Source organism: Cibotium barometz, chromosome 8 (assembly GCF_041138505.1).
Source record: "Cibotium barometz isolate CiBa-2024 chromosome 8, ASM4113850v1, whole genome shotgun sequence".
NCBI lineage: Eukaryota > Viridiplantae > Streptophyta > Polypodiopsida > Cyatheales > Cibotiaceae > Cibotium > Cibotium barometz.
In genome coordinates, this window is record NC_141053.1 from 13,301,336 (window position 1) to 13,327,362 (window position 26,027).

Consider the following 26,027-nt stretch of genomic DNA (forward strand, 5'->3'; position numbering starts at 1 on the left):
TAAGTGCATGGTAAGGCTCCATCTTACAAAAGTCAAGTGTTCATTCGCACACAGGTAAGATGGGAAAGTGCCTTATGGTAGATCGGGCGGAGGAAACCATGTTAACCAACAGAGTGGTTAACATACTTTTTTAAAAAATAAATATTTTTGCATTGTCCATGGACTCCTCTCATCCATTTGCATTACAACTCTTTCATTCCTTTTTTGTTATATCTATAATGGCCTCCTCTCACCCATTTGCATTATAGCTCTGTCATTCCTTTTTTGTTATATCTATAATGTTGCAATACTTTTTAATGCCTTTTTTATTTAAAAAACACATTGTCCGTGGCCTCCTCTCACGCATTTGCATTATAGCTCTTTCGTTCCTTTTTTGTTCTATCTCTATAATGGTGCAATGGTTTAATTACGTCTACTTTTTTCACCTCATGTGTAAACTTTCTGCATTTTCCCTCAAAAGGAACCTAGTACCTATAAGAATCAGACACATGCATGTAGTATTATAAAAGAAATACAAAATAAGGCACATAAGAAAAGAGTTTCCAACTCCACCACCAATGGAGCAAGAACAATAAGTGAAGGGCTCAATAGAGGCTTATCTTTCATTTAGTATTACGAAAGAAATACAAATTACCGAAAATATTAAAGAGGCACACGAGAAAATAATTTCCAACTTGAGAAAATGGAGCAAGAACAATAAGTGAAGAGATCCCTGCAACTCCTTTTGCCCACCATAGCCCTATGTGTGCAATTCCCTCTTGCTTGCCATTCACCTCGTCCCCCTCTTCTATATTTGACATGCTTGCTTCTCTCCCTCTAACTTTTTTCCCCCCTCCTATATGCCAATAAGCCCCCGCTCATACCTCTCCCCTCATATGCAGAGTTATCATGATAGGTGATGGATGTTTGGAGAGCTTGTGATGCTCGTGAGTCTAGGTAAAGAGTTCTTCTTGTTAGTGATCTTTATCGCACGGTGGCCCTAGCCAGAAGGCAAGAGAATTCGGATAGAGAGAGAGCCATCAAGTGTAGATTGTGTGCTTTGCAAAGGAAACTTGAGAAATGCCAAGTGGATCTCAGATGCATTATGCACCGTAAGGGTTGAGGGTTGCAGGACTCTTTTAAGTAGCGTGCAAAGTTTTATTATCATGCACAAGAGTCATTCTCGATTCAAATGGGAGGTAGATGTAACATGCATTTCTTTGTTGCCCATATCTTCTCCCATAACAGGGAATGTGTTAGACAAAGGTGTGAACACGCAAGGCTTGACACCCACATAAGGTTTGGGAGTCCCTGCCTAGGCTGATTTTGAATGGCATGTATACATTACTTGATGCCCCTTTTGGCAAATGATCTTGGACATACAATTCAAGCACTACCACATGGTAAATGTCATGAGAAGGACACACTACGAGATATCTCACATGCCAGGTCAAGATAGACATTACACTTGCCCCTACCCAACAGTTGGCCACTGTGAGCATAACGAAAAAGCTCCTTCATTGGAGCTCCAAGAAGCTTGATCTCGCATCTAGAGCCCTAGTGATAAACCAGGTGTTACTTGCCAAAGCTTGGTTCGTCACTTCTTGTTGGTGTTATGACCGTATGCATTAGATAGTTGCGCCGCAACTTCTTCTAGTCAGGCTTGATGGCACATTATCCTTCCCAAGCATGGAAGATCATTGATCCAAAGATCCACTACAAAGATCTATTTTGGAAGTCGGTGGTTAGAGCATTCCTTCCTGGTACTAACTGTTATATGCACATTATGTGTGCATATACTAGGAGACTAACCCACATTAGGCTCGTGAGCATGGGAACAAGCTCTAGTGGAGCATGGGTTAGGACTAACCTTAAGGGTTAAGGTTAGGATCAGGCATCCAAGGGTCACACATGGGAAATGGAGAGTCAAGAGTCACTTGAGGGCCCTCCTATATAATAGGGACATGGGGCACACTCAAGGGGGGCTAAGGCTATGTTATCTTGAGGCTAGGTTATGGTATGATGTTCTCTTGTATATAGAGGATTATATCTACTCACCTACCATTTCACACTATAGCTACATGCTACTGGATTGCAGTTATACCTCTTGATGGTATGGGACATCAAGGTAAAGGTATGATGTACTTCATTATAATTCATGTGTGTATCCCTTGGGCTCGGGGGTGGTCGGGTGGATGAGATTATACCTGATTTATGCATGTTTATGCATAACAATTATCTACAGAGATCTTAGGGTTTTAATAGTGGTATCAGAGTAATCTCTGGTTAATTGTTGTTGATTTTTCTTTCTTATTGTAATTTTTGGCATGTTTTGAAGTAAATTTTACTATTTACTAAATAAAAATATTATTTTGTTGATTTGTGTTGATGATTTGCACATGGACCGTCGATATGGCGGTTGGAACGCGTGTTTCTTCTATTCAATGGACAAATCAACATTGCAAGGAAATTTCGTGAGTTTAAATGCTATTTTTTCTTATTTTTTATGGTTTAAAATAAGCATTAATGAAAATTTTTACCAAAATACCGCATATTTTATTGCGGATATTCTTTCGATTTTCTACCAAATTTTTGCTAAAATGCAGTGTGGGACAGCCAATTGATGCATGGAATACTCTCTCGTGTGCGTGGAATTCTCTTCTCCTCTCAATTCTGAATTTTCTTTCTATTTTCCTCTCGCGTCGCCTGAATGCCTCTTAATAGGCATAAATTGATTAAGCTTTAATCATAATTAATTGATAATTATGATTAAAAATGATTTAATTAAATCAAAAGATTAATCAAGTTTTAATCCTCTCTGTTAACAGAGGAGGGGGTGGTGAGAGAGATGAATTAAAAGGAGAGAGGAGAGTGGAGAGAGACTCTCTCTCTCTCTCTCTCTCTCTCTCTCTCTCTCTCTCTCTCTCTCTCTCTCTCTCTCTCTCTCTCTCTCTCTCTCTCTCTCTCTCTCTCTCTCTCAGTTCTGCGTGCACACGAGGGGAGGGGGAAAAGGCTGTGCAGCAGTCGTCGGGCGAAAAAATGCCCCCCTCCTTAGAATTTTTTTTTAATAAGCTTTTATACAGCTTAATTGAGTTTTATTTAAACTTTTTTTAAGTGTTTTTTTAATTCCAAAAAAGCTTGAAAAAAAGTCAAAAATGAGAAAATATGAAATCTGAGAAAAGAAAATTCTCTGAAAATTTCAGGAAATTTTTTCTTTTGGTGCCTCTTGGCTTTCCATCTCCCAGGAAATCTATTGGCTTTCCGAATTCCGGGAAATCTATTGACCTTTCGGATTCCAGAAACTTTTGACCTTTCATATTTCGATTTTTTTTTTGCCTTTTCATTTTCCCAAAACTGTTGGCTTTCCGTATTCGAAAGACTGTTGGGATTCCAAAATTTTTTAACCATTCGTATTCTAAATGGGTTCGAAGTAAATTTTAAAAAAAATAAAAATTAGTAAAAAATTAAACAAAGGTTATTTTAAATTTCTAGAAAATGTGGGGTTGGTGTTTGGGATGTGGTGTGTCCATTCGGGCGCCTGTGACCATTCAAATTCCTTTGAAAATATATTTTTTGATCCATAAAACTAGAAAATCCATTAAAATTATAAATTTTCATTGGATTTGAGAATTGTCGAGCGGAATTAGAAATTTCATGAACAATGGGATTCTCAAGAGAAATTAGGAAAATTTTAGAAATTATTTTTAAAAATCCTAGAAATTGGTATTTTTTAAATATCAATGGTATTTTGACAAATCTATTTACTAAAATTTTTTTGGAAAAATATAGGCTTGGAATGCCATAAGATAGGTTTGGTGGAATTTAAAATTATCGTATTTTGAGGCCCTATAAAATTAGAAAAATTTTGAAAAAAATCATGGTAATTCTTTTTCTCGAGAATTTAATATTTTCGAGGGTTATATAATGTTGAGTACGTTTTCTCGTACTAACATTAGATAGATGCGAGTTATTCGCATATTATTAATACCATTGTATCTCGTATTAATAGTTATTTTTATTTGGATTAATTCTAAACGATATTTTCATAATTTGTTACCATTGTTTAGCTATTCTTTTTGGACATGTTCCTTAATTTCTTCAATGATGGCTATAATTTGCATTCAAAGTGTGTCTCACCTTTGACACTTGTACATGTAATTTATTTTGCACTTATTTAAGTGTGTTCTATGCTTAATTTCTTAAGCCGATGACAAATTCTATCATGGGTTTGTTGATCTCTTTGTTTTAGTGGATTTTGTTGGATGTTTTCTAAGTTTTATTTGGACTCATCAGGTTCTGCCTAGATCACTTGAGTCTAGGAGTTTTTAATGAGTGCTACACACATGTGTTTCACTTGCTTACTTTGGAGTTTTGCTTGAACAACACCACGTTCATATACTCCGGTTTGATGAGTTGGCCACCAATTTTAATCCTTCTTTTGGCATGATTAATGACCATTAGATGGCATGCATTGATTTTTATGATCAACTATGGTTTTCATGGATTTAAGGAGCTTCTATGCTTTTATCCGTGGTTTTATAAGGATCTTTTAATCTTTTGGATAATATCATGTGCTTTGAAGGTAGCATTTGCCTTCGTTTTTTGCACATTATTTTAGACTATGTTCCTTGTACTTTTGTACATATTCCAACTTGGATACCTAGTTGCTTATATATCTAGATGAGTTATTTATCTACCCTAACTTTATTATGTTTTGGGTAGTTATCATTAGAAAGGTACCAATAATTCAAATTCTTTTCTAATGATGGACTCGGAAAGAGTTATTCCTTGATGTAGTCTCAGGTATATAGTGATGACAGGTTTTAGTATGTGAAAGTCTGGGATAAGGCCATCTTATTCCTTTTATACAGGATTTTATTCATATTTCCTAGATGGCATACTAGGGAGATTCAAATTGGTAAGGTATGTATGGGTGGGATCATGGTGGTATGGGACGCTAGCGATCCCTCACATAGATTATCTTATGGGATAATTTGGGCTCAAGATTGTTGCTTTGCTTACATCACTTAGCATGTTGACCTCAACATTCAAAGACAATCTCATTTTCTAAATTTATTTAAAGTTGTTGTGTGAGCATTCTCTAGATAAACTTCTTTTATCTATAGCCTGCATGTATTGATGAGTGTAATCTCATCGGCATTTTCACTTCTTGAAATCTCTTTCTTTAGAGTTCAACGAGTTTATTTTGTCGTGTTCAGATTAAGAAAATTTGGATTTTTCTTTTATTGGCATTTCTTTCTCTAGTTCCGTACTTTAGGTGATTTATACAGTCAACCTGATGGTTTACGGATGGACATATGTGACTCATCGGAGACATTGATGACTCTCTATGTTGATATGGGTAACTCGGGACGCCGATAATTTCATGAGCAGATGTGGATACATCGGGCCACCGATGGATACCTGGTTCCTGCTGTTGTAAGGCCATGTTTTCCTATTTTATTCCGAATGGTTTACAACGAGGAAATTACTTTGAGTATGAATTCCTCTTATCATCCCCGCAGTCTGATGGGCAAACAGAGCGTATGAATCAGATTGTAGAAGATATGCTTCGTGCATATGTCTCTGAAAAAGTATCAAATTGAAAAAAATATCTTCCAATGCTGGAATTTGTCTATAACAGTTTTAAACATACGGCTATTGGTTTTAGTCCATTCGCGCTTATGTATGGGTATCAACCCAGTGCACCTATTGATGTCGGTCTTAAGGACATTGAGCTTGATGCATCGAGAGATTTCTTGCGTGATATGTAAGAAATACTGACCGAAGCTCAGGATTCTATCAGGAGGACTCAAGATTGGGCACAGTTCTATGCTGATAGAGGATGATCAACTTGGTTTTTTGAACCAGGAGCGTTGGTTTATTTAAAACTTCCTAAAGATTCCTAGATATTGTGGTCCATTTCGAGTTATACATCGGATTGATACGGTTGCGTATGAACTTAAACTACCTCCACATGTTAGAGTTCATCCAGTCTTTTATATCAATAGATTGAAAAGAAAACTGGGAGGTGAGGATAACACAGTTACTTCTCAAGAACTCGTTAAAGTCGAAAAATTATCCTATGTTCCACATGAACCTGATAAGGTACTTGAATTTAGGGAAAGGAAACTTTGTAGTTGACTAATGCCTGAGGTTAAAATTAGATGGAAAGATAGGAAAATACAGGATTCGACTTGGGAGTCGGTTGATATTGTTCAGTGCAGTTCTCCTTCTTTTCATTGCAAGAGTATAATGTTTTGAGAGAGGGAAAGTATGTTATATGCACATTATGTGTGCATATACTAGGAGGCTAACCCACATTAGACTTGTGAGCTTGGGAGCATGGGAACAAGCTCTAGTGGAGCATGGATTAGGACTAACCTTGAGGGTTAAGGTTAGGGTCAAGCATCCAAGGATCACACATGGGAAATGAAGAGTCAAGAGTCACTTGAGGGCCCTCCTATATAATAGGGACATGGGGCACACTCAAGGGGAGCTAAGGCTATGTTATCTTGAGGCTAGGTCATGATATGATATTCTCTTATATAGAGGATTATATCTACTTACCTACCATTTCACACTATAGCTACATGCTACTGGATTGGAGTTATACCTCTTGATGGTATGGGACATCAAGGTAAAGGTATGATGTACTTCATTATAATTCATGTGTGCATCCCTTAAGCTCGGAGGTGATCGGATGGATGAGATTATACCTGATTCATGCATGTTTATGCATAACAATTATCTAGAGAGATCTTAGGGTTTTAACACTAACCCCCCTCAAAAGATTTCTTCATGTACCCACATTCTTAGATATGTCCCTCAGAGCGATGGGGTAAGAGCATTCCATCGTAGTACTAAACCCCTAGAAAGATTTTCTTCGTGTACCACATTCTTAGATATGTCCCTAAGAGCGATAATGAGACTGGAGACACAACACATTTTTTATTTTCTCTTAGGCAGATTTACACCCCCTCCCCCCTCCCCCCCCCCAAAAAAAAAATTCCTCCCCAATGGTTTCTTTCATCATCTGGTCTGCATATATTTTTACATCATAGGCCTTTAAGCTCAGTATATGAGACTGACAAGCCACCCCATATGTGGAACGACCTTATCAAAGATAATCCTGGCAATCCCTAGGTGCAACAAGATATATGCAGCTAGGAGAGAGATCTGCAACGACGATGGTACTTCACTAGAACTTTAAAAGTCTTCTAGAATGCCCCCTTCACGATTGATGTTTCCAAAGGTCGAAACCCTGAGCTCCCCTTCACAAAAGTGGCACTCGTGTGTGCGGTTTTTACATAGGGAAAAACAAGCACTAGCATGCATATGAGGTCTTGCAATCACTAATAAAAGAAAATGTGTATTGGAGAATGTTATGTCTAATAAGCTCTTGTAATTGTTTTTAATGATATATTTCTCAAGACAATGTACTAGAGTATGATTGATTGTAGTTACTTGACAATGTACAAGAGTATGATGGATTGTAGTTACGTTGCTCTAAGGTATTTTTTGCTCGTGTATTTTCATTAGGGACGGTATGACGCATTGAATAGTTTAATCCATTAAAAAACAAGGAATATTCTTGGTGTGGACTAAAATAAACTAAGATTAGCATTGTACAAAAACACCAACAAATTAGTAAAGTCTTTTGAAAGAAGCATTAACATATAAAGAGGAGATTTCCTCTCACTCTCTCTCTGCTCTTCTCTTCTCTGTGGCATCGTCCTCGTATGTAACTTATTTGAGACCATTGAAATTTTTATTGTAATTTTCTCTTTACATTTAAATTGGTTTGATTGAAATCCTTGAGTAGCTAAGCATTTAGGCAATTTAAAAAACAATTAGGAGCCAATGGGTTCTTGAGTTTTTAAGTGGTTCATTATCATATGTAGTCCTTGAGTTCATGAATAATTTTTACCACGTTAACAATAAATAAAGGTGCCTCTTTCGTTGGTTTAATCAACTTTTTTTTCTTCTTTAAAAAAAGACTTCTATTAAGTAAAATAAAACCATACAAAGAGAAGTCTCAAACCAAAAGGTAAGGAGATCTCAACCAATCGAGGGCACTTTGTTGCCATAAGGGCCCGTGTAGGAGTGGAGGAGAAGAAAATACCATGGTTCCACTCTCATAAATCTACTGCATTTTGTCTGTGCAGCTCTTGAAGATCCATGCATGCAAGCCTAGGTGGCCGAAAAAGTGTGAAGGATGTCACTCTCATAAATCTACTCCATTTTGTCTGTGCAGCTCTCGAAGATCCATGCATGTGGGCATAGGTGGCCAAAAAAGTGTGAAGGATGTCACTCCATATGCAGCAAATGCGTGGTGTTATAAACCTGAATACCCTTGAAGGCCTCTAAGCATCTGGTCTTCCAAATATGCCACGTCCTCAAAGCTGTGCCCAAAGAGCTCGGCTATAGATACCCTGATCCTCTGCGCTCCCATATGCAATGGTACATTGTCTAGGATGGAGCTGGGCATCTAGGACAAGAGAGGTCCATGCAAAAAAATAGATCTCAATTGGTTTGGACAACCCACCCTGTAGGAACAACGAGAAGAAGTAGGATATCTACCTCCTCGTGTATGAGTGCCAGAGTCTTTGCTAGAATCTCCTGTGAATGGGGGGTGTAATATCACATGCCTCCTAGCGAAGTCTAAGAGTAAAAACTCTCTGAGTATGTCCAAGCATGAGCAACCTGAAGTTACGCACAATGTAGCTGAAGAAAGGTATGCTCCTCATGGGGTTAGTCACATGGGTCCATTCCCACTCACCAAGGTCCCAATGTAGATGTCTGGGTTCACATCAGTCCACTTCCACTCACCAAGGTCCCAATTTCCTATGAATGGGGGGGTGTAATGTCATATGCCTCCCAATGAGCCCTTAGAGTGGAAACTCTTTGAGTATATCCAAGCACGAGCAACCTGGCATTACGTACAGTGTAGCTGAAGAAAGGTATGCTCCTCATGGGGTTAGTCACATCAGTTCATTCCCACTCACCAAGGTCCCAATGTAGATATCTGATAGGGCATCCACCATATAACCATAGGCACCACGAAGCATGAATGACCATCTGTGGGAAAGGGTCTGTATATCAACGCTTCCCAGAGCAACCCACTACTCTCACCGGACGGATCACAGAGCTAGGTGTGATCACCTATACACCACGGTCCACATCTCCCCATTCGCCCTCTAGACTGAATGAAATAGAAGGCAACAGCCTCTTCCTTCTTTGGTTTCATACAGGAATCCAATCACTTGAAGGGTACCCCTATCTCAGAAAAAAACCATGGTGATACTCAGCTAAAAATGTACCAGTGATCCAATGGTAAAGTGTAGCTGCATCAATCTGTGCAATCTATACTCCCTCTAAGATGCTGGGTAGATGGCTCTCTTTGATCCCAATCCTTCATCTTGTTAAGCATTTAACCATGGCCTTGTCTCTAAGAACCATCTACCTCCCATTCTATTCCATGTGCAGGAGCCATAGGGAGAGACTAAAGGGCAACAATAAGAAAACATCCTCAGAGAGTTGGGTGCAAAAGACACAGGTGGGTTCTTTTGGTGGAGCCTATAAAGGTTACGGAATACCTCATTTGTTCATCTAAACGTCCTCTCCTTGGTCATAATCTTGCATAATTCCCAATGAGAATTAAAGAGCCCCTTAGTCATCCACCCATCTTTCACTCTGGGATCCTTGACCAGCTTATTGATTTCTACAAGCCATAACATCTCTTTGGTGCTATTGTTAGCCCACGCCCTCACAGCAAGTACGCAAGCAAAATGCATATGAGCATGTTGAATGCTTCAAAAGCAGCTCCTTGAGTGTGTTTGCTTCCTTGTGTTCAAATTTGTCTCATTAGTGCCACAAAGTCCATCTCTAGCAGTCTCATATGTTGAGTGGCTTCAGAAGGTCTGTGCACAGTGTGGGGATGACAATGACAGGGATCTCATAGTAGAGTGACTGGGTGGATAGCATAGTCAAGGTTCATGCTTATGGTGAATGATTATGACTTGTGATGTCAAGGAATGCTGATTAAATCAACCAGTATAGTTTTAATACGTTAATCTTCTTCTTTTTGTGGGGCTTTGGTAGCTTATGAAGAAAAGATTGAGTGCCTCTATCTTCTCCAACCCCGAATACGAGGTTAATATTAAAGGCTGAGCATGCCATTTATTCAGTTCTTGTGACTCCACCTGGTGGGGCAGTTGCCTGCATGCCTAGGAAAAAGCCCATGGCTTTCCTAGCTAGGTAGGTGTGCATATTGTAGTGGCTATTATCACCAAGCTTGCCCTCCTCTAGAGTCTTTGTACTAGTTGGAGTTCATGGTAGCAGCTCCTTGCTGATATATACCTGGTGGGGGGAGCCATAAAACTTCTAAAGAATGCACTACTACCTGAGATTCACATTACCCGGTTTAAAACAATGTTAAACACGTTGGCCCCTCTATGTAAACATCCTCCTCCACCTTTGAGAATTTTTAAACCTTTAGTGCTAAAGTTGGGAGAGCCATGACACAATATTCCACACTGAGCATTGTTAGGAGTGTCAACTTGGAAGTATAATATTAAGTCTACATTCAAGACTAGATAACACCCTTGAGTTTGTATGAAGGGTTTCCCCTGGGTAAAAATGCTATACATGGCAGCGCATACAGTACTGATAGTGCATAAGCAAGGAGCTATGACCCCAAAGGGAGCTCATAACCTGCATGACTGGACCAGAAATACACAAGATTTGGATAAGACACCTAAGACATACCTCCGTTGAGGAAGATGCTGTAGCAGGCATGTACCGTCTCAACCCAAAATGTGGCAGCAGGCATTTAAACTTCAACCAAAAGACCGCCATATCCTTCCTTCTAAAGAGATGACCATGACTGAGACATCGTCATGGTACTTGCGGCGATCACCTTGTGGAATGTCCAGCAACTCGTGAAATTCCATCCCTACAAAGTTCAAACACAGCTTATAACTTGATGTTTGTAATATCACCAGGAAAAAAAGAAATACACAACAGCCAACCATACTAGGGAGGAAAAAGAAGAAAGTCTCTAAAAGTCTAATTCAACAAATAAAATATGTTCTGTAGTGCAACCAGTGATCTAGAGGACCTTCAATAGTAGCATCCAGATAGCCTCCGTACTGTACCACATACTCCACTATAGCAAAAACAGGGGCTTGTTCTCCACTTCAGACTTCGAGGCTGGTATGAGTATGGCTCAGAGGCTCACATACGAGCATGGCTCAGGGGCTCACCAAAGCATGGTCTCAGAGACCAAGTTTTCCTTTCAAGGAGACAATGGCACCAAAAATCCCAGAACTCAAGCTGGGGGAGAACCACCATATATCTGCAGCATACATCAGCCCGCCTTGCATAATATTCAAACAGATATAAACACACAGAATTTTTGTATTCAATTTCGGGAGACTTCCGGGCTGAGAACCCATGACACAGATTATTTTGGAAGTTTTAAAAACTTCCCGGGCATATGTCAATGAAGAACTCTTTCAGCCATGCTTCCATGCCACTGCTCCTTCCATGGCACAGTAGGAGCTTCAATTCAATGTACAAGGCTTCAATTTGGAAAAGGCCCAAATTTTGAATATTGCTGAGGCCAGATTTTTTTTAAAAGCCCTGATGTTTGTTGATATGGCTTTGCAGGTAAAGTGGTTGCTATGGACACTGGACGGCGGCGGTGTGCTGATGACGTGTTGATGCCAAGCGCTGACATGGATCTGCAGGTACAGGTGGAGCAAATGCACGAAGATGAGCAACGGCAGAAGATGAGATAGTGGCGGCTAGGGAGGGCAGTACTAGCAGAGGTGGCACACAGGCTACAGGGGAGCGACCGAGGTGGGTGTGCAGCGCTACACAGTTGGTGCTAGTCATACACAGCAATGCAAGGCAGAGAGTGCAGGCAGCAAGTTGATGTGGGCTGCAGATGCTACACAGAGGGCAGCTTAGGCCAGCGCAAAGGCAAGGGGGGAGGCAAAGCTGAACGGCGCTGCAAATGTAGCAACAGGAGCAGAAGGCAGTCAGGGCGGAGCTGAGCGGCGACTCTGAGCAGCAGCAGCAACAGGGCAAAGACGGGCCAGTGAAGGTGGAGGTCGCAATGCTCAGAGCAGCGGGGCTGATGGTGATACAGGTTGGAGATGGCAGGCTGAAACCCGAAAAAAGCAGAGAAACTCTAAAGATGCTCTAATACCACTTGTAAGTTAGGGTTAGGGTTAAGGTTAGGTTTTGCACCCTAAGCGTCGAAGACATCCATGGTGTGAGAGTGTAAGAGAGAGGAGAGAGAGAGAGAGACATGACTTCACGATCACCCACCAAAATGCTGATCACAAATACCTTTCTTTCACCATCTTTGGACTCTACCCCCCGCTACACCAACCTCTAGCTACACAGATTCACTTTCATCATGGCCTACATCGCTCCACTCCTGAAAACACTTACATTTCTTTCACCATCTTTGGCACTTTCCCCATTCTACCCCCCACTACAACCACCTCTCACTACACACAAATTTACTTTCATCATGACCTAGATGATGTATACTCAGATCATTCTCTCACCAACTCTCTGAACTTGACTCCTCTATTCCACTTCCTACAATCACCACTCAACTAACCACCATCTTGCATGACTCAGCCAAAGCTTCTTTCCCTTACACACACCACTTTGATGCAAAAAAAAAAACCCTATGAATCCATGCCTCAAAATAGTTGGTATGACGATGAATGCCGTTGTAGCATGCAACCGGTATGATCGTGTAACACATAGCAACTTCATACCTTAATGTTTGAGTGAGTTTAAGCAATCCACTTTAATTCTTGAACAAGGAGATAGAGCTGTAGAGAGAGAAGATGGAGAAGCGACACCAGATTGGGTCCCAACTACCCACTTAAGGGGCCCCTCCCGCAAGCAAGAGTACTTGCTTTTATTACTTTGGAGAACTTCCTTACAATGCAAGCTTTACCAAGAACTTACCAATGATGGTTGTTGACTGTGGAATGTCCAACTCAAGGATGAAGAAGACCAAACGTCGGTTGAACCATTGTGTGGTCTGAAGACAACTTAGAAGGCACTCCGGGAGCCAATATGCACACCCACATCTTTTGAGGGGATGTGGGACTGATGGCTGAATGCTGAAGATAACTTGAGCTAGTGTGTCACATAACACCTCAGTGCATGGGTGCATGTGACATTCTCTCCTTTGGCTTCCAGGTAGTCTGGCAAAATCTAGGGGTACTCAATCATTCAAGCATATAGATGTCATAGAAACCTTAAAGTTTGCATCAAGGCGTGTGTGCATTTATGCATAGCTTTTATCCCATATGCATGTAGGCCATCTAGACCATTGCAGAAGCATCATAACTTTATCTGGTATTTTTCCCACATTTTTTAGTATTTATTCAGCATTTTTTCATATTATTATCACCTTTATGCATTTATTGGCAAGACATGAAGCAATCGGCCGGGGGGTGTGTGTGGAGTGAGCTGCAGCCCCTCTAACACGACCTGACGCATCTCTGTCGTAGATCTGACGAGCTTCTAACGCAGATCCGTCGCATTTCTGACACACTCCTAGCACGGATCTGACGCAACCCTTCCTTGCGACTTGTTCTCTCTCCTTTGCTCTGTTTTTTCTTCTCTGTTCAGCACCTGCTCCTCGCTTTTTCTTCTCTATACAACCCTCTGTGTGTGTGTGTGTGTGTGTGTGTGTGTACAGTGAGTGAGAGAAACACTCTACAGTGCGTGCTTCAGAATGGACTCTTCTCTAGATCAGTTGGTTTCAGACCAGAATGTAAATATCTCTAGATCAGTTGGTTTCAGACCAGAATGTGAATATCAAGGTTTATCATCATGCTCACAAGAATGATGAGCACAAGAACGAGGTTCTCTATACTGAACTTGGCAAATCTCTCCTGGAGTTATCTCCCGAGGAACGTTTTGTTCATGATATGTTCCTTGATGACTTTGTGGACAGTAAAAAGGATTGGCAATTGTTGGGACCTGATTTTCGGTTTGATATCCCTCTCCCTTCAAGGGTCTCATCATTGAAGAAGTTCTCAGAAAATGTTGCATCGGTTTTTTTCCCAAGCAAAGTGCCTCTTGCGAATGAGGTGGCACAATGGATAAAATCAGAATTGCAGGGAAATGTAGTTGATGGTGTGTACTGGGATGCCAGAGGATTTTATGAGGTTCTTTTTAAAGAACCTAAACACAGAGTAGCTTTGTTGGAGAAATCGCCCCTCATGTTTGGCACTCAGTTGGTTCATGTATTGCCGTGGTCGGCAAATAAAGACTACGAAAGTGTCATTAAGCGTAAATGCCCGGTGTGGGTCATAGTGAAGCATTTCCCATAGCATTTCCATGAACAAATATTTGCCTATACTGGCTGCTTCATTGGGTAAGGTAATTTGTCCTCCTCGACCTATTGAAGATGGAAATCATTTTATGATTCTCTGGAATACAACTAGGCCCATTGTTTCCTCGGTCTCTATTGGAATAAAATGTACTGATAATAGATAGCTTGGGATTTACAGTCGGAACTATGAACTTGTTTGGGACACCTTTGCTAGTGCATGCTTTAAATGTAAACAGTTTGGGCACATCTCCAATAAATGTCCCACCGTCATTCACAAAACACTAGATGTGGCCAACCTCTAGTGACATCAGTCCCGCCTTCTACTACAAATGCCATTCCTATGTCGCCCTCTACTACTATGGCTAAGCAGCAAGAAATACCAAAAGGTTCATTGCCTATAGTTAATCAGCAAGCCTCCACCAGTAAGGTTGTGCCATCTAGCAAGACTATCACACTGCCAATGTAGTCTCACGTAATTGGACTCAAGTTTGTACTAGAGGTACTGAAATCTTTGATATGATGTTATTTAGAATGTATTGCAAGATCCGGAGGGGATCTGCACATATGGATGAGAGTTAAATCCCCTCATTTCTCTACCATGTACATAAAATTCCTTCAATAAAGTGTGTTACCTATAATGTACAAGGTATTTGCAATCCTCATAAATGGAGATCTTTATGGGATTATGTACATATGATGAGACCATATATAGTTTGTTTGCAAGAACATAATCAACATGAGTATGGTGGCCAAATTGGCCATCTTGCTAGATATGAAATTTTCTATGCGGAGCAGCAAAAGATTTGAAATTTCTTCAATTCCTATCCCTGTTTGACAAATGCTCTAGTTTGTGGAGATTTTAACAAGTCTCCACAAAGGGAGGATAGGGACAATTTCTGTAACATGCGGAAGCTTCGGAGAAGATTGGTAACTTCAATGCTCAGAAATCAGCTCTTTTTTCACGACGGAATTAACACAAACTGAATGAAGATGTGCAAAAAATAGAGAGAGAGAGAGAGAGAGAGAGAGAGAGAGAGAGAGAGAGAGAGAGAGAGAGAGGACACAATATTGGGTCCCAAATACCCTATGTAGAGCCCCCACCACGGATGGTGTATTTGCTTTATTAGAATGATGTGAATCTTAAAGAAAATACAGAAAACCTTGACCTTTCTTGGCTAGGAATCCCCAACCCTTGACCTGCAGCCCTTCACCCCTTTGCTTAGCACCTTCTTGGCTTGTCTAGCCCCTTTATGCTTGAGCTCTTGGTGAGAAATGAGATGAACTAATGGGATTGTGGGCTCTCATATTTATACTACTCCACCTAGAGTAGTCGGCCAGCTGAAGTCCAGGCGGCCAGCATTAAATGTCCCACGACTGAGTATTTCAGCATTTAATGCTGAAAAAATCACATAAATTCCAGTGCTTCTTTCCCTTGTTGGCTGGGCATTATGCGCATGCTTCTACATGGCTGGACAATGCTTTTGCAAACAATCTGAGGGCTGGGCAGCCTGTATGGGCTGCCCCCCATACCTGCCCTACAGCCATACAAAGGCTTCATCTCCTAAATGTCTGCCTTTAGACTGCCCCTAGGGCTGTCCTACAGCCCCTCCATGGCTGGTGGGTTCAGCCACGGCCTTCCTGGCCATAATGGGGGTGGTTTCACACTATCCCCATGCCCACACAAAGACCCGGGGTAGCCCTATGGGCTAGCCCCTTGTTCTAAAAGCAAACCCTAACTAACTACTCAGTGATACTGGTATCCGGTACCATACCAAATACATAGAATCACTGACATCATTCCAAAGGGAGACTTACAGCGCGGATTGGCACTGTTTCATGTGCAGGACAGTGCACACCTGACCTTAGACTCCTGTGCAGGACAATGCACACCTGACCTCGGACAACTGAGATGGATCCCTAGCTGACTCGTCCCAGACTGGCTCACATGGGACCAGTTCACCATCCCAGGTCCTGCACCTTCTGTACAGATATGTCTACGTGGCATCCAAGTGCGGGATGCACGTGACAATTGCAAGCTAATGCCTCTGATCTTTGGCTTTTTACTATGGCTCGAATTCCAAGATTCACTTATCGGCATAATGCTCTTGCTCAATACTCAGCTAGATTGGATAGATGGTATCTGTTACATGCTCAACAATATGACTCTTTCTCATGTAAGCTTTGGGTTGATTATGCCTCAACACTCTCTGATCATACACCGCTATGGTTGGTATTAATTTTCATATGCCCTTGTGGGACTCCTTTCCAACATCAAAGACTGTTACACATAATAATAGTTATCTCTCGCATGATGCATTCAAAGCTTTAGTACATGATGCCATCTCTCCGCTTCTTGCTCATTTTTGTTCGATAACGCTGGCACTACTTAAGTTTCGTTTTGTGCAACAAATGCAGATAGTCATTGCTGACTATGGCAGGTGGTATGTTATTGACACCAAGCAAAGAGTTGAAATGACTAAGCGATAGTTGCTCACGACACTCAGCCATCTTCAAACTCTTACACAAGATCAACAAAATGTGTTGTGCAAAGCCAAAGTATGTGTCTCTATGAATCAACAAAGAAAGCTACAAAAAAGGGAAGTCCGATCAAGATGTAAGCAAATCCAAGATAAAGGTTTCTCATTGAAACAATTTTTCAAAATCTTGCATGTTGATAGGCAGAGACACAAAATTGTGCGTGTTAAAAAAATTTGATGGCACATGGGCATCCACAAAATTGCAACTGAATGTGTCAATCATTATCAGCACATATTTCAAAGTTCATCTGTTGTGGATGCTGATGTCCATGATGCTCGCAAAATTTTCTTAAATTATGTGCAACCCATTGTTGACAACGAATCTTTCTATATTTTTGGTGTTTTGGCATCTTGCATGGCTGGATTTGACACTTTCATAATCTGAATGAGATATTGGGTACTTTGGACTATTTGGAAGGCTAGGAACCATATTATGTTTCGACAACCTTCTCTAGATGCTTATGCTTTCTTTCCTGCCAATCTTCGCTAGTCCCTACATGTCAACAGCTGGAGGCTATTGATACCCGACAGTTTGAGGTATTTTTTCACTATTTCTCGCTTTCTTCATTGGATGACTTCTCAGTGAAGTACATCCTCCCCATGTGTATTGCTCCTTGGTAATAGAACACTAGTTTTTTACTTTTTTTAGAAGTGTGTATACGTGATTGTTGGCATTGAGGCCCGCCCAGTCTCACCAATGCAGCAACAAGCTCATAGTCAACAAGAAACATTTCGTCATTTTGACACATTTCGTTTTGTCTCTATAAACAAATAGCCTTGAGTCAAATCGTGGAGGGGGTTCTGTCACATGTGCAAACAACTCCTCATATCTAGTGAAAGGAGTTGGAAGGGTTGTGCTCATTGCTACAAATAGTGGAAAAATCACTCTCAGATGTATTGTTTGTACTTGGCATCGAGACAAACTTACTGTCAGTTTTTGCCATTCCTAGAGGAGGTCTAGAGATCAGATTTGTGGATGACAGGTGTACAGTTCGTGATTGGAGTGATGAAGACATCATTGCTGCCTCCGATACACTATGCCACGGTCTTTGCAAGTTGTATAGATATGAGAGATTGGCACATCATGCATGTTCAATTATTGCCATACGTGCTATGAGTGCCACGGAGGTTTCAGAGTTGTGATATTATCGTATGCAGAGTTCAAAAGTACTATAACACATTTGAGCATCCCTTGAAGTAAAAATGCTCAAAATCAGACTTTGAATGCTTTCAAGTATGTGCATACCAGCTTTTTTCGCAGCTCGAAAGAGAAGCTCTTCAATAAGATATTGAGCTGGATCTCCATCCGGGTAATTCTCCATGAACCATTCCACCTGAGAGACAACTTCTTCATTGCTTAAGTACTGGTACAAACCATCAGATGACAGCACCAAGAAACGGTCATTGGGCCCAAGTGAATGATGATGAAGGGCAGGTATGCATGTGACGTACGGAGCTGTGCCCACATAATCGACACGGAACATCTCGAGAAGAGCTTTATTCCACCTAGGCTGCATAATCGAAGAATGAATTCGGTATGTCGCCCAACATGTATGTAATGGTTTGACAAAATCAAACAGTGGTATGTGCTTACCATTTTCAAAAAGCCAGCACCGAATGCTCGTGTAACTTTCAATCTGCCTTTGACACGTTCATTTGAGATGGATTTTTTATCATCAGGGTGCTCTGCTTTAATCCGAAGAACCTCCTAAATGTGCCAAGCAAATGAACAGCTTGTTTATTAACAATGTTAAGCACACCAACTAGCTTCTTTTGTATGTATGTATGTATATATGTGTGTATTGTATGTATATATGTGTGTATGTATGTATGTATGTATGTATATGTGTGTATGTCTGTATGTGTGTATATGTGTGTATGTATGTACAAAAATACATGCATTTACTTTTCCGCCCATTTTCTGTGCGCCCAAGAGGGTTTTGGGGAATGTATCTGAATGTTTTTGAAAGTCTTTTTTACCTGTTTTCTTTTCTGCTGCAGAACTTTTGACAAAATCTGGTTTAATCTTTCAAATCTACATGTTTTTTAAGTCTGTTACTTCAAATACATTGTACTTGTAGCACTTGTGTAACTATGTTAATGTTGGTATGCAAAAAATAGCATTTTTGCATGTAGCAAGAAAAAAACAAGCATTTTATACCTCCTCCACTGTATGAAACATTTAAGAAATGTTCCTTAGAGGTAGGAAATGTACAAAATGTGTGTGCATCCCACCACAAGCACACACATCTCACTGGTTTCATTCATCACTATATATATCTACAAGCGGTTGTGCATTCAAATACTTCTGCCATAGATCTTTCTATCTAAAAGTGTCTACAGTTTGTCCTTAAAAACATTATTATACTGTCTATTGAACATCATTTATTGCATAATCTTAAGACTTCCAAAAAAAATTAATATGTTATCTTACAGTACACGTTTTGCCTTGCAAGATGCATTATGTCACAGTACACATTCTCTTGCACGATGACATTAAATAGAAAAACTGGCATATCGCCTTGCAATACATACTCTCCCTTGCAAAACCAGAAGCTCATTTCAGAGAACAAAAACAAAAGCAAAAAACAAAGAAGATGACGATACAAAGATAAAAGTGAAAACTCCTATGAATCCAGCCACATGAGAATCCACATAAGAATGATTACAATTTAACTAAGCCTGATAACAATCATCTTCTTGCGAAAAGGAGCCACAACTCCAATTATGTCATGATGTATTTCTCCAGCCAGTTCTTCTCGCATCAAAGGTTTTCTCTTAAGATCAAGTCCCCCAGATATGTGCCCCAAAGATTGTGCAGGATGAATCATAAAGTCAACAGGTAGACTCTTTGTTTATGGGCCTTGAAAATGAGTTTGAGAACATCGTCTCTCCAAGATTGCCATATGGACCATGTTGCAAGAGTTCAGAAATCTATATCCATACAAATCAAAAAGCTTTAAAAACATTTGGGCCTGTTATGACAACGGTCAAACAGCTTCCACAGTTGAGGAAAATGTCTTAACAGCAGCGTTGAATACACAGATAGGCCATTATCTGATTTCCATGTTACCTTTGGTTCACATGCATGCTAAAGCCCAGCTTAGAAGCAAATGTTGGTTGATCCTATTGAGGATTGTGGTATGCCTTCTCAGGTGAACTTTTGGTATTTGGTGGGTCTCTTTAGGTGCTTTTGAAGCACCTATGGATCGTTTCAACATTTTCCAAATGAGAGACACTAGAGTCTAGTATATCTGAGAAGAGGTTCTTTACAGAAAACTTGGTTATCAAGAGATATTAAATCCCTAGGCTCAAGGATTCAAAGGATTGAATGATGGTCAGTTTCCTCAGATTGACTGGAACTTCGTGATAATTTGCAGGATCTCAAGAACTTCTCTCTGCCACTAATTTTGGGGCTTATTTCTATTAGCTTCTATTGCTCCAGGTGGGCCGGGGGCAGAGGAGAATAAGCACACAAATGAGGGGTGAAGATAAATGGTAAATAAATTTTAGAGGACAAACCTATTGCTGTGTTGACCAGCTCTTTCTTTCCTATTTTTCATCTGTAAAGAACCCACTTAGACTCATTTCAGGGCTCTGTTTGTCCAATCATGTACCAAGGCAGAGGCACTTTTCCAGCACATGTCTTGCTTATTTGCACCACTTGTCACTGCCTGAACCAGCTACTGATTTCTCTTGCTCTAAATCTGCTGTCTATACTTTGCTCTTCCTGCACATTCTCATCACATGCATGCACCTACTTCTACCCTTGTGCATTCCTACCTGTTTGTACAGTCAATACCTTTATCCCTTTATCGATTAGGGCTCACAAGTGGTCAACACACATCTGTGCATGGCCTCAATGGTCACATCTCAGACATGATGGATGTTGCATCCACTCGTGAGACACATCAAAAAACACTGTTATTCTACAACTTTTACTATTACATTCATGACAAGGGGGAGGATAACCAGGAAATCTAAGCGAAGAAGCCTTTAAAAGGGCACTCAAACCCTCAGCTCTGAATCTAATGGTAAATCAATAGCATTTTAAACTTCCAACCTTGTATAATGCATCTTTTTCTCCCTCTCCCTGCCACCCTCTTCCTTGTCCACTCGACCACCCCCCTCTTTCCTCCCTATCTATATATCCATCTAGTATGAATCATTTGATGATAAAAATTGTCCTTTCAATCAGAATCCAGATACACACACAGAGAGATAGAGAACAACATACTAGCTACCAAACTTCGGAATATATACAAATCTTACCTCTTCAACATTGGTGCTGTGATCAGCAGAGAGTTGCAGTGCACTTAATAGCAGGCTCATGGCAGGTGGCCCAGTACTGGAGCAAGTGTGAGAAGACTCCAAGATTTCCAACTCAGTAGGACTCTCCTCCATGATGCGCTCGAGCTCCTGCCGTAGTTGTGAATCCCTTGCTCCAATTTTTTCTGAGTCATCGACTTGCGATGAAGTAGGGCCCCTTGACGTTAAAGTATAAGCTTTAGAGTCGCTCTTCACTTGCGCTAATATGGCCCTGCTGTCACCCACATTCATCACATAAACATCTTCCCCTTTCATGAGCATGACCAAGACACACGAGCCCATCAGTGCCAGCTCTGGCATCTCCTCCATCGAATGGTCTGCCATCTGCAAATACGCTCTCTCGGTTGATGCAAGTGCACTTGCTAGAGCTTTGAGGACAGCAGAATGATCAGCATTGCCAGTTTTGCACAATTTACTGGTGTCTAGCTTGTTATTCTCCTCATAGTTTTTCCCTCTGCCTTTTGAATCCTGCTCCAACTCTGAATTTGATGGATACCCCCTTCTGTTTTGTTCCTTCCCTTCACAATGTGCTTTCCTCAGCTTGAACTCAAGTAGGGACCTCCCAGACCAAACCTTCCTACGCTTTCCGGGCATTGAATTTTTTCCATGCAGATGTAAGTTGGGCTCCTCACCATTCTTCATCATGATTGCCTCATAATCATGGCATGGTATGGTTAACCCTCCAGACTCAATTTTCTTTGATGAACCATGTGTTGAGTAACTTTTACAACTACTGAGATCACAAAGCTCCCCATGTGTGTCGGGTTCATCACCACTTGATGGCCATTGGTGAATCGTTTCCAAAATATCGCTGTTGCTGTGCCCAAGCGTCTCACTAGATCCAGCATGTGTGCCACAGGTGCAGACATCCCGAACTGGATACGAGCAGCCATCTAGCTGTGCACACTTATTGTCATATTTAGACCTGACATAATCCTCATCACTTGGAAAACTACACCCTCTATCAGAGTTACGAGTGTTCTGTGGCCCTTGGAAGCATTTTTCTGAATATTTACCTTCCTCAACCTCGCCCTCTTTTCTTACGGGTGTTTCTTTCCTGTCCCATAAAAGACCTCTCAATTCCTTGTATACTTCTTGGTACAGATTGCTCATCAGAAAATCTGGAGCATCAGGTCCATTAAAGCCATCATAAATCCCAACGAAGAGCCATCCATGTTCCTCAGACAGAACCACATGCACTCGGTCCTCGCCCGCCTTGCCCTGTGCCCATTGCAAATTACGACTCTCTCTCGAGTCCGAACTAGAAGAAGTATAACCAGAATCCAAAGGGCAATCATATTGATTTGCCCCATCCCTAGCTGTATCTTTGGTGTGGCCCCAAAGGAGTTTCACAGGAGCAGTGAGGGACCGTTGAGTCCGTGCCAAGGAAGAAGTTGTTTTAGACAGACTTCTGGACAGAGCTTTCTTCACAGGGTAGCCCAAGTTCCTGACCAGTTGAGCCAGAGACCTTCTTCGCCTCCTGAAGTAGGCAGCGTAGTAGGAGCCCGTGAGAGGGGCGGAGAAGAGACTGCGGTCGGTGGCCTCCATGGGAGCTGAAACGCAGCCCCGTTCCAAGGGTCCGGACAGAGACCCTCGTTCCGAAGGGCCGGACATAGACCCTCTCTCGATGGGGCCCGAGAGAAAACCCCTGTCCAGAGGTCCGGAAGGCTGCCCCGAAAGGGATCCAGTGATGGGTCCCGACTGAGAGAGTCCCCTTGGAACCGGCTGCAGAGGAAGCGAGCTGAAGGAGGCTGTGCCCTCGAAAGCGGCCGCTCTGTCGTACGACACATTTGCAAATGAGCTGAACTGCTCGCGCGAGGTGATCGTGCGGGGAGTGGAGGTGTTGGCGCTCACGGACGCGCCCGAAATCGCCTTGAAAGAGGTCTCCGGCACGTTCCTCTGCCGGTGAGGCTCGTGGCTGCAGCTGCCGTTGTTAGCGCTGTTGTGACGGAGAACTCCATTATTAGGAGGCTCGGCTTCGGTGTCGGAGTGCGGAGGGGAAGAGGCAGAAACGGGCCGGAAGTAGCAGAAGGAGTGCCCCAAGCCCTCGTCCAAGGGCTCCGACAGGAAAACGGCGACCTTGTCGTGGTGTTCATGCGGTGCGAAGCAGCCTACGACGCGGGACATGTTGCCGCCCATTGCATCCTTGCTTCGTCTGGCCTGTGGTAGCAGCTCATCGAGGGGGAAGCCAGCCGCATTTGCATGCCGAGGACGGAGCACCGGGGAAGGAAAGTGCCATGGGAAACGAAGATGCGGCCACCTGCGTAAAGCTTGCTGCTGCCGGATTCGGGCGAGGCTGGAGAACCAACTATGATTACGACACTCGATTGGAAGCGCAGCGGCGGAGGTTTGAGGGAGAGAGAGAGAGAGAGAGAGAGAGAGAGAGAGAGCAGGAGAGAGGGAGGATGATGGAGACTACAGGGCCGTCAGCTTGCGTGGAGGGCACGCGTCTTGCTTTTCGTAGGGCGTCGCAGCCACGTCGGACGGCATGTTGAACTGTTTTCCACGTCTGAAAAGGTTGACTCATGTCCCCGAGGGGCCCTCCGGGCCCATGAATATCAGCAATCTTTGACCTTCCTTTAAACCCACCCATTCGTAAAATTTACTTAAAGTGGCCTTTAAAGTTGGGAGTAAGGAGGTCCAACACCTTAGGGCCTCACCCCAAGCCATTTGGATTATGATTCTAGCTCATTCCATTGAATAAAGGCACCTCCCTAATGCTAATCAGTTGTATAATTATGTAGCTTTAAAATCAATGTATGTGTAGCTTTAAAATCAATGTATGTGTGATACGCAAGGGACCAGTTATTTTTGCAATCTTCCACGAACCACCTATGTGCGCATGAGCAAGATTTTAGGAATATCAACTTTACCAGTGGGGCAAGATTGTTCTGCTCTACCAACACCCATCATCTTATTGGCCAACCTACACAAATACTTGATGCAGCTTCACTACCATCGCTTAGTGGCAAGGGGCTTCAACCTACTAAATTTAGACAAAAGTTACAATGACAAGTATTCATCATAAGCAAGGTATTGTGTAAAGCCTTTGCACGCTTTTCTAAAAAGCACAATAATCAACAACACCTACTTGTGGTCTCTTTACTAGATTTTATTTGCTAAGCACGAATAATCAACTATTCAATTAATAAAGACAAGGTTGAAAGGTACCACGAATGAGTAGATGAGAATCAGTTGAGCTCCACACACATACAATGTATCCGTATTGTGCCTCTACTATTGGATAAGTTACTTGTGCAAATTAGCCCAATGTGAAGCCTCTCAACAAGGCCTAATACTATGATGTCCTAAACAAATGTACAACCATTATGAATGTGTCATATAGCCACCCAATCTTGATCTAAGAGAGTGTAGCTACAACATTGTGTCCTTATATCCATCATCAAACCACCTACACCCAAGTAGTTTGCAACTTGATGTATTTTGGTGAGTCAAGTTATAATGGTCTCATGCAATGCCCTACCACATGATCCAACTTCCGTATCCATGCCAGGTGTGAACTTCACATCACATCATTTTTGCCATATTATCATGTCCTACATGTATGGTTATCCTATAGTGACCTATAGTGACCTAATTAACTAGGAATTTCTAAAGATCCTAGCTAAAAATCATGTATGTGTTTACACTTGAACCCATATTATAAGGATGGTTTCCATGACCTATTATGTGCATGTATGTCCCCCATGCATCCACATGTCCTATCATGACGATAATGCATATCAAACTATAATTTCCAATCCACTATGTAATTACATAAATTACTTAGTGAAAAAAATCCCGAAGAATTGAGCCATAAAGAGGGTAATTGCCAAAAAACCAACCAAGTTTTGTGTTTCATAAACAAAATTTCCCATTTAAAGCCTAATTGAAAAATGTTTATTTTTTTAAATGGAATATTGTGAAATACAACTATATTATGTGCTAAAATAAATTTTGTTTCATTTTGTAGACTTATGTAATGAGGATATTAATTAGTTCTCATTAGTCTTAGTGAAACAATATCTAGAAACTAGATTGTGACTACAACCTACTTGTGATTGTCCATAAATTTTCACTTTGATGTCACTTCACATCTAATTATGACTACAAACTACTCATAATTATCCAAAAAAATCACTTTGATGTCATTGATTTCTAATTTACAGTTACATAAGTGATCATGGTATCTACACCATACATCGCGACTCAAAAACCACCTAATAACAATCGTTTCTTTTAGTTTGACAATCTAGTTTGAGTGAGATGAGCAACAGTATCTCTTCAATACTTGGTTTATCCCTCATCTTGTGCATTTTCCCTTTATCCAGGTTCTTTTTTGCAAATTCATATTAAACTATAAGGGTACTTTGAATGTCATAATGCACTTAACACAAATAGATACAAATGAGAATCATCAACTATCAAATTAACAAGATAAAACGTACTTAAAAAAAGATTACATGTTTTTTTTGTAACAACATCAAAGTAGAGTAGAAAGCTATCATCAGTAAAATAGGAGACAAATGTCTATTGTTATAGTTTTCTTTGGATTTTTTATAAACTACATTGCTCACTTTGGCTCCTCTTTATCTGCAGCCTCCCAAAACACACCTGCAGAAGCAGATGAGTTATATGCATCTTTCTCCATTATTGCTCCTTTATTGATTTATACCAAAAGCATTGACACCTCCATGTCAAGTAAGCTTCTCAACTCTCTAGCTCACTATGAAGAGGGGGTAAGAGCTCCATTGTCAATTGAAAGAGCACTCACCTCTACCATTTCCCCCCTTCTTCTTCAT

General features: G+C 41.3%; 1 protein-coding gene across 1 annotated transcript; it reads right to left on the reverse strand.

Moving 5' to 3' along the window:
• Positions 1-10,527: 10,527 nt before the first annotated feature.
• On the reverse strand, positions 10,528-23,653 carry LOC147635928 (putative protein phosphatase 2C 23). The gene is made up of 4 exons (XM_086801323.1): positions 21,169-23,653; positions 18,491-18,604; positions 18,143-18,407; positions 10,528-10,936 (listed from the first exon to the last, which is right to left on the reverse strand). The coding sequence occupies exons 1-4, from the start codon at positions 23,362-23,364 to the stop codon at positions 10,821-10,823; spliced, it is 2,691 nt and encodes an 896-aa protein (XP_086657449.1). The 5' UTR covers positions 23,365-23,653; the 3' UTR covers positions 10,528-10,820.
• Positions 23,654-26,027: the final 2,374 nt, after the last annotated feature.

What these genes read in the sequence shown, in the direction of transcription:
- LOC147635928 (XM_086801323.1), bottom strand. Translation starts at nt 23,364, where the DNA reads ATGGGCGGCAACATGTCCCGCGTCGTAGGCTGCTTCGCACCGCATGAA. An exon ending in ACAGCACCAATGTTGAAGAG is followed by an intron (nt 18,605 to 21,168) that starts GTAAGATTTGTA and finishes TGGCACATTTAG; the next exon opens with GAGGTTCTTCGGATTAAAGC. An exon ending in TCGAGCTGCGAAAAAAGCTG is followed by an intron (nt 10,937 to 18,142) that starts GTATGCACATAC and finishes TGAACTTTGTAG; the next exon opens with GGATGGAATTTCACGAGTTG.